This window comes from Talpa occidentalis, unplaced genomic scaffold (assembly GCF_014898055.3).
Source record: "Talpa occidentalis isolate TD23 unplaced genomic scaffold, MPIMG_talOcc4v2.1, whole genome shotgun sequence".
Taxonomy (NCBI): domain Eukaryota; kingdom Metazoa; phylum Chordata; class Mammalia; order Eulipotyphla; family Talpidae; genus Talpa; species Talpa occidentalis.
In genome coordinates, this window is record NW_026555331.1 from 120,356,082 (window position 1) to 120,370,365 (window position 14,284).

At 35.1% G+C, this 14,284-nt stretch overlaps 1 protein-coding gene across 1 annotated transcript in view; it reads right to left on the reverse strand.

The window, feature by feature from the left end:
• The window catches only part of RELN (reelin), a 436,933-nt gene that overhangs the window by 103,994 nt on the left and 318,655 nt on the right, over positions 1–14,284 (reverse strand). Inside the window, exons 24-27 of the mRNA XM_037511284.2 lie at positions 13,882–14,068; positions 7,578–7,783; positions 4,734–4,905; positions 4,072–4,272 (exon numbers count right to left, since the gene is read on the reverse strand). Coding sequence (XP_037367181.1) covers positions 4,072–4,272; positions 4,734–4,905; positions 7,578–7,783; positions 13,882–14,068 — 766 coding nt within the window. The remainder of the gene's footprint in view (positions 1–4,071; positions 4,273–4,733; positions 4,906–7,577; positions 7,784–13,881; positions 14,069–14,284) is intronic.

A 14,284-nucleotide genomic window follows, 5' to 3' on the forward strand; every position in this document is an offset into this window, starting at 1 on the left:
AGGCAAGCAGAGGGTGCTTCTTAACAGAAACTTGGATCCAGTTGTCAATTTTATGCTTTTTTTTTTTTTTTTTTGGGATTATAGGAAGGAAGAGAGAAGCACAGATGTGATTCTGGAACCTTGGACACAAGATTAAAAGACAAGCAACTGCTTTCTTCTCCTTTCCCAGATGGTATGAGCAGAGGGAAGCAGAAGATAAAGAATTCCTCTTCAGAACATGAAGGCTACTTGAAGAGAAGGCAGCTCTCTGTTTTTAGTGGGAAAAAAGCACCTTTATTGTTTTCTTGCAAAAGCTCTGTAAGAAATCATTGTCAACTTAGATGAAGGAACTAAATTTTTATCACAGTATCAAATCAGCAACATAATTCAGAAATAAAATAACTATTCTATGTACTATAGAGATTGTTATCATAGTGTTAACATTAAAAAAATTGTAAAATAATGCAACCTAAATCCCAATGCCCCCAGGTACAACTATTTATTTATTTATTTATTTATTTATTTATTTATTTATTTATTTTCTCTTCTAATCTTTTTAAGGAAACATACATTTGGGTCATATAGTTGAAGCTATCATTTCTTTAGAACTTTCCTCCAACTTTCTATTTAACCATATCATTTTATTATTGCATGCAGCTTAGCCAAAAAAAAAAAAACAAAAACCCCTCTTCTTGAGCTGATTTATCGTCAAATAAATTCCTACAAGTATTATTGTTGAATCAAAATGTAGAAACACTTAAAATTTTCTACTATAAGTGTTCATTTTTAATCTATTGGGTTCAAATGGCTTGGTTTTATCACATTTGTTATTATTGTAGGATGTCATTTCCTTTGTAAAATAATAAAGTATGAATGATTTTAATACTATTTCAGTTTATAGTTTTGATACTTGTAAATGTCAAACTCTTTTCCTGATATTTATCTAGTTATACACTGTTTTAAATAAACATTCTACTTAGATCTTGCTTTATTTGCTTGTTGGAGATGCCACAGAATTACACTGTATATGACTTTATAAATAAAAGTAGTAAAATTTTATAGAAAAAAAAATTGAAGACTCAAAATTACATGATTATGACAAAAGAGTAAAGGCTGAAGAAAAGGTAGAGCCAAAGGCAAGTGATAATGGGCAAGAGTTCATAAAGTCAACCAGTTCATTCTTATGTCTCTAAGGCAGCTTGATCCAGTCTTTAAAAAGAAAATTCTATACCTTCCATATATCCATACTCAGAGAAGGAAGTATTTCTAGAGTTAAAAGTTGGCTGAGCAGAAATTTCATTTTGATTCATCTATCCAAGTTTATACAGTAAAACATCAAAAGTATAATTAAAAACATGACCCTTACAGATGAATGATTAAACTGTTTTATCAAAAATTCCTTTCATGACTCATTAGTAAGGACAGACTTTGGTTGGCATGTGGTAAGTGTAGTCATACTGGGCATACAGTTTGTTTTTGTTATTAGACTTATTATGACTGCCATTATTTCTAAAGTAGGCAAATTAATGGAACCTTTAGTTTTGTGGCTATGTTTACGCTTTTTTAAAGTTAACCATCGGCCTGCCTTTTAATGGCTGTTTCTTAGAATTCAATTCTTGACTTTCTTTTTACTCTATAATGCTCTTTCATCTCATTCACAATCATAATTTCAAATCTTCTGAATATCTATGACTCTTAGCTATGGTCCCTTTCCTGCTCTCTGGATAATGTATGTAACAGCTTACTGTGTATTTACATCTCAGCAGTCTATAGGCATCCCTAATTCCCCATGCCCATCATTATTCACCACCATAAAACAAATCCTCCCCTTTCTGCTTTTCTAATTTCAGTGACTGTAGCCAGAAATGCGGGAATCATTCTAGAATTCATCATATCACCCAATAAGTAAGTCATCTATACTTCTGTAGTATCTCGCAGATCCATCTACTTACCTTTATTTTCTATGCTATGTCTTAATTTAACCTCCTCATTTCTTATTTAGATGACTGTTTTAGCATCATTACTTTACTCAAAATATATGCAACAATTGGAGTACTTTCTCTCCTTCCTTCACTATTATTACACAGTGGAGTTCCCATCATCTCTTACTTAGATCATTGCAATAGTGCCCCGCTGGTCTTTCGATCTCTGCCCTTGTCTTTGCTAATGTACTCCCAAAAGTCACCAAAGTGGATAATGAAGATGTGATATAAATACACAAGGGAATACAACTCAAGTTAAAAAAAAAAAAAATGAAATCTGACATTTGCAAAAACAATGGAACGGGAGGGGATTATGCTAAGTGAAATAAATCTGAAGGACACAAATACTGGATGATTTCACATATATGTGAATATAAAAGAACAAAACAAGGTATAGACAAAACAAACCAAAACAAACCCTTGAAATCTGACTGCAGAACTGAGGCTACCAGAAGGGGATCAATTAGTATCAATTTTATCTCTCACCTCTATGGCACATATAGCAAACTCCTGTATTTTCACACATTTGCACATTCTGTTTTCTCTAACTTGAATTCCTCCCCTTTCATTTTTCAGCTGGTTAAAGAATTTCAACTCATCCCTCCACCTATCCTTCCATCCATATATTTAACTTACAGATATTTCTGGAAGACCTGTCACATGCCAGGCACTATGACCGCTACTCCCACTATTTTCCAGAGTCTATTTCTACTATAGCAATACTGTGACTTTTCTGGCTTACTTGTGAGTTTCTGGGTTTCTTGAGGACTAGGGGCATATTTTTCTTATCTATATTCTTAGCACCTAAAGTTTGAAATATGGCACAGTCACAAAAATGTATATTCTTGTACAATGACACTAAAGATCTTGTTATAGATTCCAAATATACATTAATTATCAATCCCTGAGTGACCCATGTTATATATCTATTCTCAAGAAATCAACAGAAAATCAATAATTGGTGTGAAGTGGAGAATTGAGATTTTTCTTGGTGTTATTCATTCTTTCTGGTTATTGAAATAATTATCTCTTTTTTTATTGAGGTAGTATTGGCTTATAACACTGTATATGATTTAGGGGAACAGGTTCATACCTCTTTAGATATATAGGTTGGTGAACCATTAATACTCTTTTTTATTTAGATTTTTTTTTAAACTTCAGAATACATTTACCAGACTAACACCTACACTATCATGGTCTTATAACTAATTAAGTAGAAAAAGTGTCATATGAGAAACAATATAGTATTCTGGCAATATATTTGCTATTGTTCTTATTTTGCTACAATTTTAGTCAGTACCTACAAGTTAATGTAGATTTATATACTGTTAATATACCATTTCAGTTTGGCATCAAAATCTAAACAGAGAAGGATAACACTTCACCACTTGTTTTATTTATAACTCATTTCCTTGTTTACAGACCTGTGGAAATTATATTTGAAGAGGCGCCTATAAACATCTGATATCTTTAATAATTCCATTTGTAAATTATTTAGCATCTGCATCTTGCCGTTATATAAGGACCATGTAGTTGTTCTGGCTCATTAAAACTGCATTACTTTTGACTTCAGAATTCACCAATGGGATTTTATTATAAACACAATGAAATTTTGATTAGGGTTCTGAAACAAGAGCTTGTCAAAGTAAATACTTGCTATACATGTTAACATGTTATCATAGTACTGAGACGCAAGATTTTAAGGGAACAATAAAGAAAAACTTTAATTGAACCAAAGAAAGAGAAATTTTTTGAAAACCCTGTAGCAAAACCAAAAAATAACCCATAACTCCAAAAAGTACTGGTAAGCTGAAAATAACTTACCTACCCATTACCATTGAGAAACATGAGATTCATTAAGTCACTACCAGATTGAAATCCTGAGTCAATTTTCTTTTAAATTCTGGTAGAGCTCCAAGAGCCACAGTACATAGCTCCAACTGCTGGGGTTTATTAAACACTGACAAACTCAGATTGTTGAAACTTTGTTTAAAGTGAGTGGCTTCTTTATAGAATACGAAAAATGTGTGTTCTCTGTGAATTTTACTTATAAACTTAAAAGATATTTTGCTCCTTAACCTTCTCTGGGAAAATGTTTATGCATAATTACCTTGAACTGTAGCACATATCCAGGCTTCAGAGTCAAATCTCGAGTTACTGCAAATCGATCCCCATCTGATTTTCCAAATACCATGGCTGAGGGCGTGGCAGAGCAGAAAGTCTCATTTTTAACCATTCCTTCATTAGCCAACATCAACCACACACTCATTTGATTCATAGGGTAATCAAAAGCTGGCTTTTCATAAAAGTTCTAATAGAAAAATTATAAACAACACAGAAAGGCACTTTGATAACTTTGAAAACAAAAAGGGATGTTCAACCCATGACATACTATTTGTATTTCTAGGAAAACACAGCGGAGTCTCTAAATTAACTGATTTTTCTTTTTTTTACAGCTATGTATTTTTCTCCTGGTGATTCAACAACTGAAAATGTTTTGCAATTGTGTATCCAATAATTTTGTAAACACACTAATAACCAAGTCTGACTTTGTCAGACTTCATAGTCTTTCTTCTTTTTTTCTTTTTCTTTTTTTTGCATCTAAATAATCTGTGAACTTCTAACAATAGAGAGTTGAAAAAATTAAGTGCAAAAAGAGAAAACTCATTACACATGTTCAGGTGTCAAAGCACTACATCCTTTGGGAAGGAGTTCTTTATCCCATTCCTCTTTTACATTGCTCTTTTTGGAGTTTGGACATATGAGAAATACCTGGGGTAAAGTTGGGTTGACAACTGGGATGATCTGCTTTTGCTTCTCAGATAGAATGATGATGTCATCGACTGCCCACTGGTCATAGTCCTCCCCTGAGAACACTGGCTGCCACCAGCGGAATCTGGTGCAGGGGGTCTTGGCAGCAGCTGGAAGCTCCAGGTAGACAAATCTGCATAAGAGCAAATGATTTATGGTTGGGAGAAGAAAAGCTGTGCTTTTCTTAGCAGCTGTTAAAATAATAAGGGTAGCAAACAAGAGTAAGTTTAGTTTTGCTTGATCTCTTGATATTTTTGAAAAGTTTCTAAGTTTGGATAGATCGGACAAGAGGTTGTAATTTGTAAGAAAGATTATTCCCGGTCATGTTTATTTCTTTTGGAATTGTATCTTTTGGAGAGAATTATTTCAACTAAATTTGATTCACCAATTATCTTTTGACTAACATGACAATGGAATTACCAAGGAAACATCTTTGTATATTACTACTTTAAAAGAGCATTTAAATTTTTTTCAAAGCAATTCTTACTTATTATGGAAAAATATAAAAAGGCACTTAAAGGGAAGCATAAATCACCCATAGCTCACTGCCTGGGCTTGGCCTCTGTTAACATTTTGATGCATATCATTATATCATGTACATCTTTTATAAGGATTAAATATATTTATAAATTGGCATCTTATGTTTTAAAAGTTAACATTATATTATAGTTATCTGTTTTTCTTTTCATTTCTTTTTGCTTTCTTTGACATGTTTCACATGTGTATGTATTCTTGTATTTGTATGTAGCATATGTTTATATGAGTAGCGTTTTTGTTGTTAATTCTTTCATTGGATTTACATTTACCTCTTTTTCCAAGATCAGATAGAAAACTAAATGTTTAAATCTTTAATTAGTCTTTAACAGTTTTGATGATATACAGTGATAAAATAAATAGATATTTTCCCCCAAGAGACTATCCATTTTTTCTAACACCACTTGATTGAATTATCATTTGCACTTTATTGATAGCTGATGTGCCTTTTTTTATATATAAGTTTTACATACATTTGACTTAGATTTTATATACATTTGAGTCAATTTCTGAGTCCTCTGTTTGATTTCATCTTTTGTTAGTCTATCCAAACACTGGCAATATACCTTTTAATTATTTAGGGTATATATTATGTTTTAATTCCTCTATTTTCCCCCAAAAACTTAAACTATTTTTGCCAGCTTATATTTCTAAACATAAAGTTAAAAAATGTCACTAAAATTTTGATTGGAATCATATTAAACTTGAGATATCTTCATATCACAGTTCAGTTTTCCCATCCAGGGATGCTATGTTATTTTCCATTTATTTGTTTTCTTTTATATCTCCAAAGGAAGTTTGAGGCTTTGTAGTTTTCTTCACAGATATTCTCAGCATTATTTGTTAAAGTTATTCCCTACATTTATTTATATATTTGTCATCACAAATGACATCTTTCTCTGTTATCTCCCAACTCAGAATTTCTTAACCATTTTAGTGTCACAGAACTCTGATACAAATGTAATATTTCTGGAACTTGAAAAAAACAAATTTTTGCTTATGTATATAGTTGTCTAGTGTTTTGCTGAACTCTCAATAGTTTCTAAGCTGATTATGTACTTGAGAAAAGTAATTTGAATTATTTTAAATTGTTTAAACCAGTTTAGCACCATTACCCACTCTCACTCTACTATATTGCCTCTGGAGGATCTCACTAGGCTGTCTCCCACACAACATTCCTGACTTTCTCCATGGATCGTGTGTCTCTTGTTTTACTCAGTTGCCTCATTTTTGGTTTCTGCCTTTCCCCTGTATGCCTTAGAAGAAATGTTTTTAATTGGTTTGTCTGTATGTCTTTTTGTGTATTAGGGAAAGTCACGTCACTTTTAAACACAAACCTTCAATGTACATAATAGGTACATTTAAAGCATTATGGCTAAAATATATTTAGTTAGTAAGACTTGGATTTAAATAGTCTTCAAAAATATTACTTCATTAATATTCAGTCAATTGTAAAATGCAAAACAAGGACATTAGTATGTTAAAATTTAATAATGATTGGTGGTCAATGTAAACAAGTTGTCTTTATGTTAAGGTGCCAATATGAGAGTGTAAAAAGGAATACTCCAAAGTGATATCCTTCAGCATATTTTAATGACGTATAAAATATAAATTATAAATAGAGAATTTCAAGATACTACACAATTACAATAGCAATAAATTAAATAGAGATAATTACATCGTCTGGTACATATATTTTAGACACAAGTCACTTACCCAAGTTTGTTAATTTCCATTATCTAAGACATTTTATTGATTATATTTTATATATTTCCTATCTATCAAAATAAAGATAGGGATGGGTCAACAAAATTTTATAAAGTCTGAACTTTACAGATCCATTTATACACTATCTAGAATAGCCTTGGGTGCAGTTTTATGGAAAGTTTACACCCAATTCATCTTGCTGTTAAATCTAACAGATAAACATTTTTGTGTGTATGTTCAAAAACTTGCAAATGGGAAAAGTGAGCTTTGGAAGATCCCACTATCACAGAGAGCTTCTTTAGAAAAACTGGTCAATAGTCTTGCTTTTCTTCTAGTCATGATCTTTCTTAAATTCTTTAAAAATTCAAACATGAATACAAATGCTTTCTTATCCAGACATATAAATAAAATGAAATCTTTATATGTTGGGCTATTATTTATGTCAGTTATTTATGATTTTGTCTATATTGCAACAGTTAATAACAACATTTGGGGACCAGCTCAACAACAATGTAATCTTTACCATTCTGGGGAACTACTGGAAGGCCATCAGGGGGTGTTTACCTGGGTTTGCTGAAGTCTGAGAAGTACATCTCTGCCAGGAGGTGCCACTGGATACCCCCGTTGTTGCTGTACTGAAGGAGGACACCCTCCTCTCTGCTGTCAGGTTTGTTACATGCAGCACTCTCCCCGCCTATCTGAATGTAGAACTGGACAAAATCCACCCAAGAAGTATCCAGATCCCAGCTCACCAACTGTCTTTTTCCAGCCTTCCATAGACAGAAAAATAACATAGTCAATCAATCATCTAGAGCTCTTTGGCAGTTTGTTGTTAAAGTTTCAAATTCGTACAAACATCTTAGCACTATGTGGAGGTGGTTTCATTCCCATTTGAGAGGAGCAAGTAATGCCATTTAATAGTTTCTGCTCTACTTATAGTGACTGTGCCTGGATACATTCAATTAGTCTCAATATCACTGATGCCCAGACTTGCTTATGAGAGCCTCGGGAACTGCAAATTATACCAGAGTATTCAAAAGTCTTAAAAAATCAAGCAAAATTAATTTTAATGAAAACACTTTCAACATTTGCTCTGTAAATCTCCTTCAGGCAGGGTAATGGGGAAGAAAGACTATATAATTTGAAATCAGCTGGAGCTGGGTTTGAATCTCAGTCCATTATTCATACCGTTCCCTAGTGTGTTATGTTTTTGAACTTTAATTTTCTTCAAAGATATGATATGGGTAATATCATCTTCCTTATAGAGTTTTGTGACAATTCGATGAAATAACATGTTGTATGTAACTTGTCTATCACCCTGTATGCCGCACTGATTGAACATCCTCTCCAGTGATATCCCTAACCCTCCTGCTCAACGGGAATTAAAGTGAAATAGGCAACATAGAAACTTCTTGGCAAAATGAAAAGGTACTCAACACTTTCAGAATCCTGGAGTCTGTCTGTCTCTATTTCTCTGTCTTTCTTTTCCTCTATGTCTCTCTTTCTCTCTCTTTCTCTCTCTCCCTCTTTCTCTTTCTCTCTCTTCCTTGTTCTCTCCCTCCATCTTTGACATAGAGGTTGGAAGGGATTATCTAGAAAATGTTATGTGATCAATTTAACTTAAATGTGTTAAAAATTTCCTTAAATCCAGCAATTTGCTTCCTTTGTTAAGTGTGTTCCCAGTAGGGGACTTTCTTGTTGTAAAGTGTTAGAAGCAAATTGGCAAGGTTTGTCATTCTTGTGTGTAAGTGGTTTCACATTGATGGGATTGAAAAAAGTTTTGTTCAAGTGAGTCTTATTCCCAAATAGATTCTGCCAAAACTAAACCATGGGCTGCTCTGAACCAGTTTTGGAGAGGGAGGTCCCCAGGAGTTCAATTAAAAGTCAGGAGGAAACACTGAGATAGGATACACAGTAATACCCCTTACACTATCATTTAAATCTTACTCTAATCCACTAAGTTAATTAAGACAGGGTTTCAGTTATTAGAAGTCACAGGGGGGAATACTTGGGGCTAATTAAAAGCGAGTATACTGTTACTCATATATCTAAAGCCAATTAAGAGATTCCAAAATAAATGAGGCGCTAGTGAAACAAAAACCTAAAGAAATCCTAAGACAGGATCTCTCATTCCTTGGAGCACTCAATTTTTTAGCTTGTATTTGAGGAAATCTTAAAAGTAATGTGCATTTTTGATGTGTTATATATTCATTTTAATTTTTCTTTTTTTTGAAATATTACAAGAAACACCTCATAGATTATAATCTCACCTAGAATTTTCATGCCTCAGGATCATTATAGGAAGAATGATTTTGAGAAGAAAAAGTACAGAACCTAGATGGTTAATTCCAATGCAGCAAACACCTATGAAAAACTTAGCATGTAGAAATAAGCCAGAAAGATAAAGATCTAAGGTGAAGAGAATTATAAAAATCCAATTATCACAATTAGCTGGTTGGAATGACTGGTCTATTGTGCAATTCACAGAGTAGTCTTGTTTTTCCAGGAGATTATGGTGTTAGTCTATAGAGGTTATGAAAGACTGTTTTGTGGGATTTTTGCAAATGGTGGAAAATATCACACAAATACTTAGTTTGGCACTGAAGATGGTTTTTTCTACAGAATAGCACAAATCATTTTCTTTTGTTCAGTGACCTGAAGAGCTGACCATAGTTTTAAAGGAAGGAAAAAACAAAAAGGGAAATGGATCATGGCAAAGTTTTTGTCAGAGTTTAGGATTGATGAAACTCATGCTTTGAAGTTTTTCTATTACCCTATGAACAATGTATTTATGTGTGTACATGTAGCCATATATACATATGTAATGAATGTATGTTAGAGCAGGATAGTAAGGGTCTCTCCTCATTCCTGGAGTGTAGGAAACAGGTTCAATGTTTTAAGTGTTTAGCTAAAATAAAACAAACTTAGCAGGTAATGCCTTTGCAATCTAAAGTCTCTATAAATAAACCTCTAAAACATTTCATATAAGTTTTAATTTTTGCCTCCCATTAAACTCTTTAATGAAAATGACACTAGAAAAATAATTTTCCTATATTTATTTGAAAATAATCATTTCCTTATAAACTTTTGTTTTCTAAGTCTCTCTCTCTCTTTCTCTCTCTGTTTTTCAACAAATAATTATTGGCTGCCAATTATACCAGGCACAACACTATGTGTTATGAAAACAAACACAAAAGGAGTTAATGAATGTGACAGTGATAGTAGTGACAAGTGAGAGTAAGTTCTTGTCTTGTTGAGTTCTACTTTGTCATAGATCATTTATCAATTCAGCAATCTATTCAGTCTCTATGGTATTTATTTGCATGAAATGCCTAGCACACATACCATGCATTTCTGAGTAAAACACCTTATCTAGAATTGTTTAGTTAAGCAGGACTCTGCATTTTATTGGTTGATGTGAGGGGAAAAAAATGATTAATACAAGTATAGCACATAATGAGAGAGTGATTCAAATAGAGGAGAGAGCACAGTAGTTCGTCATAGTCCCAGAAATCCCCATGGAAGCAGCAGGTTATGAACAGGATGCTGACAGTTTTACATGGATGCAGAGACTATTGGAGGCCATGAAGACAAGGAAACAAACCTGGGATGATAAGAGCTTCCTGGTTAGAGCAGAGGGCTTGTGTTTGGGACTAAAAATAAGTTACGTGGGAAGGGCAGTGGTACTGACCATCCTGAACAGCTGTGATAGTACAGTAACAGGACTGAAACACGATTTTAGATAAATTAATCCATAGCAATGTGCTAAAGGTGAGGGGTTTTGCTTCTGTATTTCAGTCTTACTGGCTGGTGGGGGCTGCTGAGTTTTAGATACCATTTCTCTGCCAAAGGATTATGCACATGCCTCTGGCTATGCCAATCATAGAACACCACTTCCCCAGGACACTGAGACTGGCCACTCAGAAACCTTCCTCAGAATTCCCTACTGAGCTGCTTAGAAAGCTGTGGCCACAGTTCTACTCTAGTAATGAAACAACTGATCTGAAAATAGTCTATTTTCAAGGAGAGAGTTCTGTGGGCATTTGAGTTTCTTGGTCCAGATATCTCTGAGGCCAGTTCCATCTGAGCACTCTTTGTGTTTTGTCTACATAGGCTAAATTTCCTTCTTTTTTTTCCCCTTAAGCTAGTTTCTCTCACTTAGAATTCAAAAAAGATCTGGCTGACAGAAGAGAAAAAAATAAAAACATTATCCTTAGGTATGCTGACAAAAAATCTAGGGAGGAAACTGGATTGGAAGGGGAAGAAATGATTTTTTTTTTGAAATGCTGATTTTAAGTTAGTGGCAAGGAATATAAATGGGATATTTAAAGGTATTGATTTAAAATTTATTCTCCTAAAATGTAATTTTGATAGCTAACATTTACTGAGCTATTTTTATGTGTCCAACATGCTCTTTTACCTGTATTAACTCATTTAACCCTCTCAACATCCTACTTTTCATTTGAGATATCAGGAGATATTATAACCTTGCAATATGAATTTACTGAGTTTTGCAGCCTAGGTACAAACAAACCCAGGTAGCTGGACGCTACAGAACATCTTGATTTAAGAAGAAAAAACATTGTTATGTAACCTCTATATGTTTAAAATACCTGTGCATACATATTTGTGGGGTGAGAGGTTTGGCCCCACACTGGGTAAGGATTCACAATCTTCTTTTAAATTAATGCTTATGGGAGGCACAATCTTCTCATTTTATAGTGTATCTATCTATCTACATATATGCAATGTACACTGGTCATGTATTCATGATTATCTCTTACAGTAATGACCAGGGGACTGTCAAATGTCAATAAGTAGAAAATATTGTTAAATGGCATCCATCCCTCATTTTCTATCAGTCTCTATCTTGTTTACTTGCTGATTCTTTGTTCTGCACCTGCATCAAAATGAAACCTGTACCTATTTTTGCATTTGCATAAATTAACTTGCCTTGGATTTCTGCCCAAACAGATACTGCAACATATCAGCCCTATGACATATCATCCACAAATGTGTGCCTGTGATGTGGCATAGATTGGGACAATTTCAGTTGTCTTAGAATTGTTGTCTATAATACCTACTGGGAGAGGGATTAGAGAGAGTTGGGTTAGACATGATGCTCAATTTTGAAAACTGGAGCTACTTCCCCCCTTTAGTCCTTTTGAAGCATAATAAGGAGATGAATTGGAGAGAGGAAAAAAAGAACACTTGCCTAGATTGTAGGGAAGAAGGCAGGTCCCCTCCCCTAGCCCTAACCAAGCAGCATAATTTAGGGGATATTCAGAGAGAATCAATCTTAGAGAGATTATGACTGGTACCTCAGTCCCCATTAGTGTCACCAAACTCTTTGCCCAACCTGGCGCCGCCACTGGAGAAGTTGAACATTGCAAGAAAAATATCTATGTAGAATCCCTGTTATGGACCGTATCTGTGTGTCCCTAAAAATCACATGCTGAATGCCCAACACCCCAGTGGGATGGTACTTAGGAGGTGGGAGCTTTGGCAAGTCTTGAGGTGGAGTCCTCAGGATGGGATTATTGCCTCAGAAGAGACTGAGGGAGTCTGCTTCTTCTCTTTCTGCTCCCTCCACTATATGAGGATAGAAGAAAGGACAAGAGAGCTTCTGCTGCCAGCTGCAAACTAAGAGGCAGGTCCTCACCAGACACCAAATCCGGCAGTGTCTTGATCTTGGACTTCCCATCTCCAAACTTTTGAGGAAGAAATGTTTGCTGTTTAAGTCACCCCACTTATGGCATTTTTGTATAGTAGCTCAAGTTAACTAAAACAGTTCCACATGAGCAGCACCACATCAAGTCAAAATAGGACCTCAGAGATATGCTCAGTTTCCTAAGAACATCTCTACATATCCCACCCACACTGCCTTTCTTCCCTCCTCCTATCACATACCTGAGATTAATGCATTGGTAAATCTAAACATTTTCCATGTGTTAGCCATTGTTCAACATGATTTACAAGTACAAACTCATTTAGCTGCATAATAATCTGGATGAGGTAGATACTCTCATTTTTTTCCATTTTATATATGAGGAAGCCAAATCACTGACAGGTTAAGTAATTTTCTTAAAGTCATACAACAAGGAAGTAGTAGAATCAGACTGAAACAGGCAATTTGGCTTTAGAGTTGTTGTTTTTTTGTTTTTTTTTTTTAAAGATTTATTTATTTATACACGCACTGGCGTACAGGCCAGAGGCATGGGAGGGTGAGAGAATCCACCAGAAACAGAGCAGGGAGCAGAACAGGCAGAAGGAGCGAAATACACCGCTGAGGGGAGCAGCCGTAGAGACAGGAGAGGTCTGCTGCACCCCGTGGGAATCTCCCTGGCTGGCCGGGAATTGAACCGGCACTGCGGAGGCTGCAGACAACCTCAGAGCTCTGTGCTCAACCCACTGCGCCACTGGGGAGGCCCCTAGAGTTGCTGATTTTAATCTCTAGCTTCCACCACCTCCACTACTACTCACGCCCTGACCCACAGCATTGCACACTCACATACCCTTCATGGACCGGGTGAGAAGGGACCAAGACCCTTCCCCACTTAAAGGGCCTTAAGACACAACCCTAGCTGACACTGAAGGAAAGAAAAGCAAATATTTAAATCAGGCACAAAAAGAGATAGGAATTTTAAACTGGCATATAAAATGGATGTATACCTGTCTAACCAAAAACAATCATCCAACTATAAATTTCCAAATGTAGTTAAGGAAAAAGGAATTTGACAAGGCCTAATCAAAAGCAGGAATTTGGGGAAAAGCAAAAGCATCTCATATTTGTACCTTCTGATTTAAGGCTGCTCTACAAATCAGTTACTGAATGAGGCATTGCCTTGCTTACTTATTCTTGTCATACCTTGCTGAAGTACAGAGATGATCCAGAAGAGATGACCCCACACCCTTGTTCTGGTTTTACAATTTCTCCCCCAATAACTTCTTGCCAGTCAGACTCCCAACCATTCTGGTTCTCAAAATCTGACATAATTGTGGAAGGAAGAACAGCTTCTGGGTGGCATTCAGTGCCTTGGTATCCTGGGTCACACCTATGAGAAAGGAAGGCCAAGTGAAAAAGTCATAGACAACCCCGGTAAATGTGTGATCACGTGACCTGCAGCATTTTCTGTGTCTCACGTTTGCTTAGGTCTTAGCATTCACATTGATTTTTCTCTGTGGCTGTGGCTGTGGCTGTAACAACTTTCAGTTTTTCACACCACAAAAAAGGACAGAATCCTTTCTTAAAATAAATAATGCTGTAATGG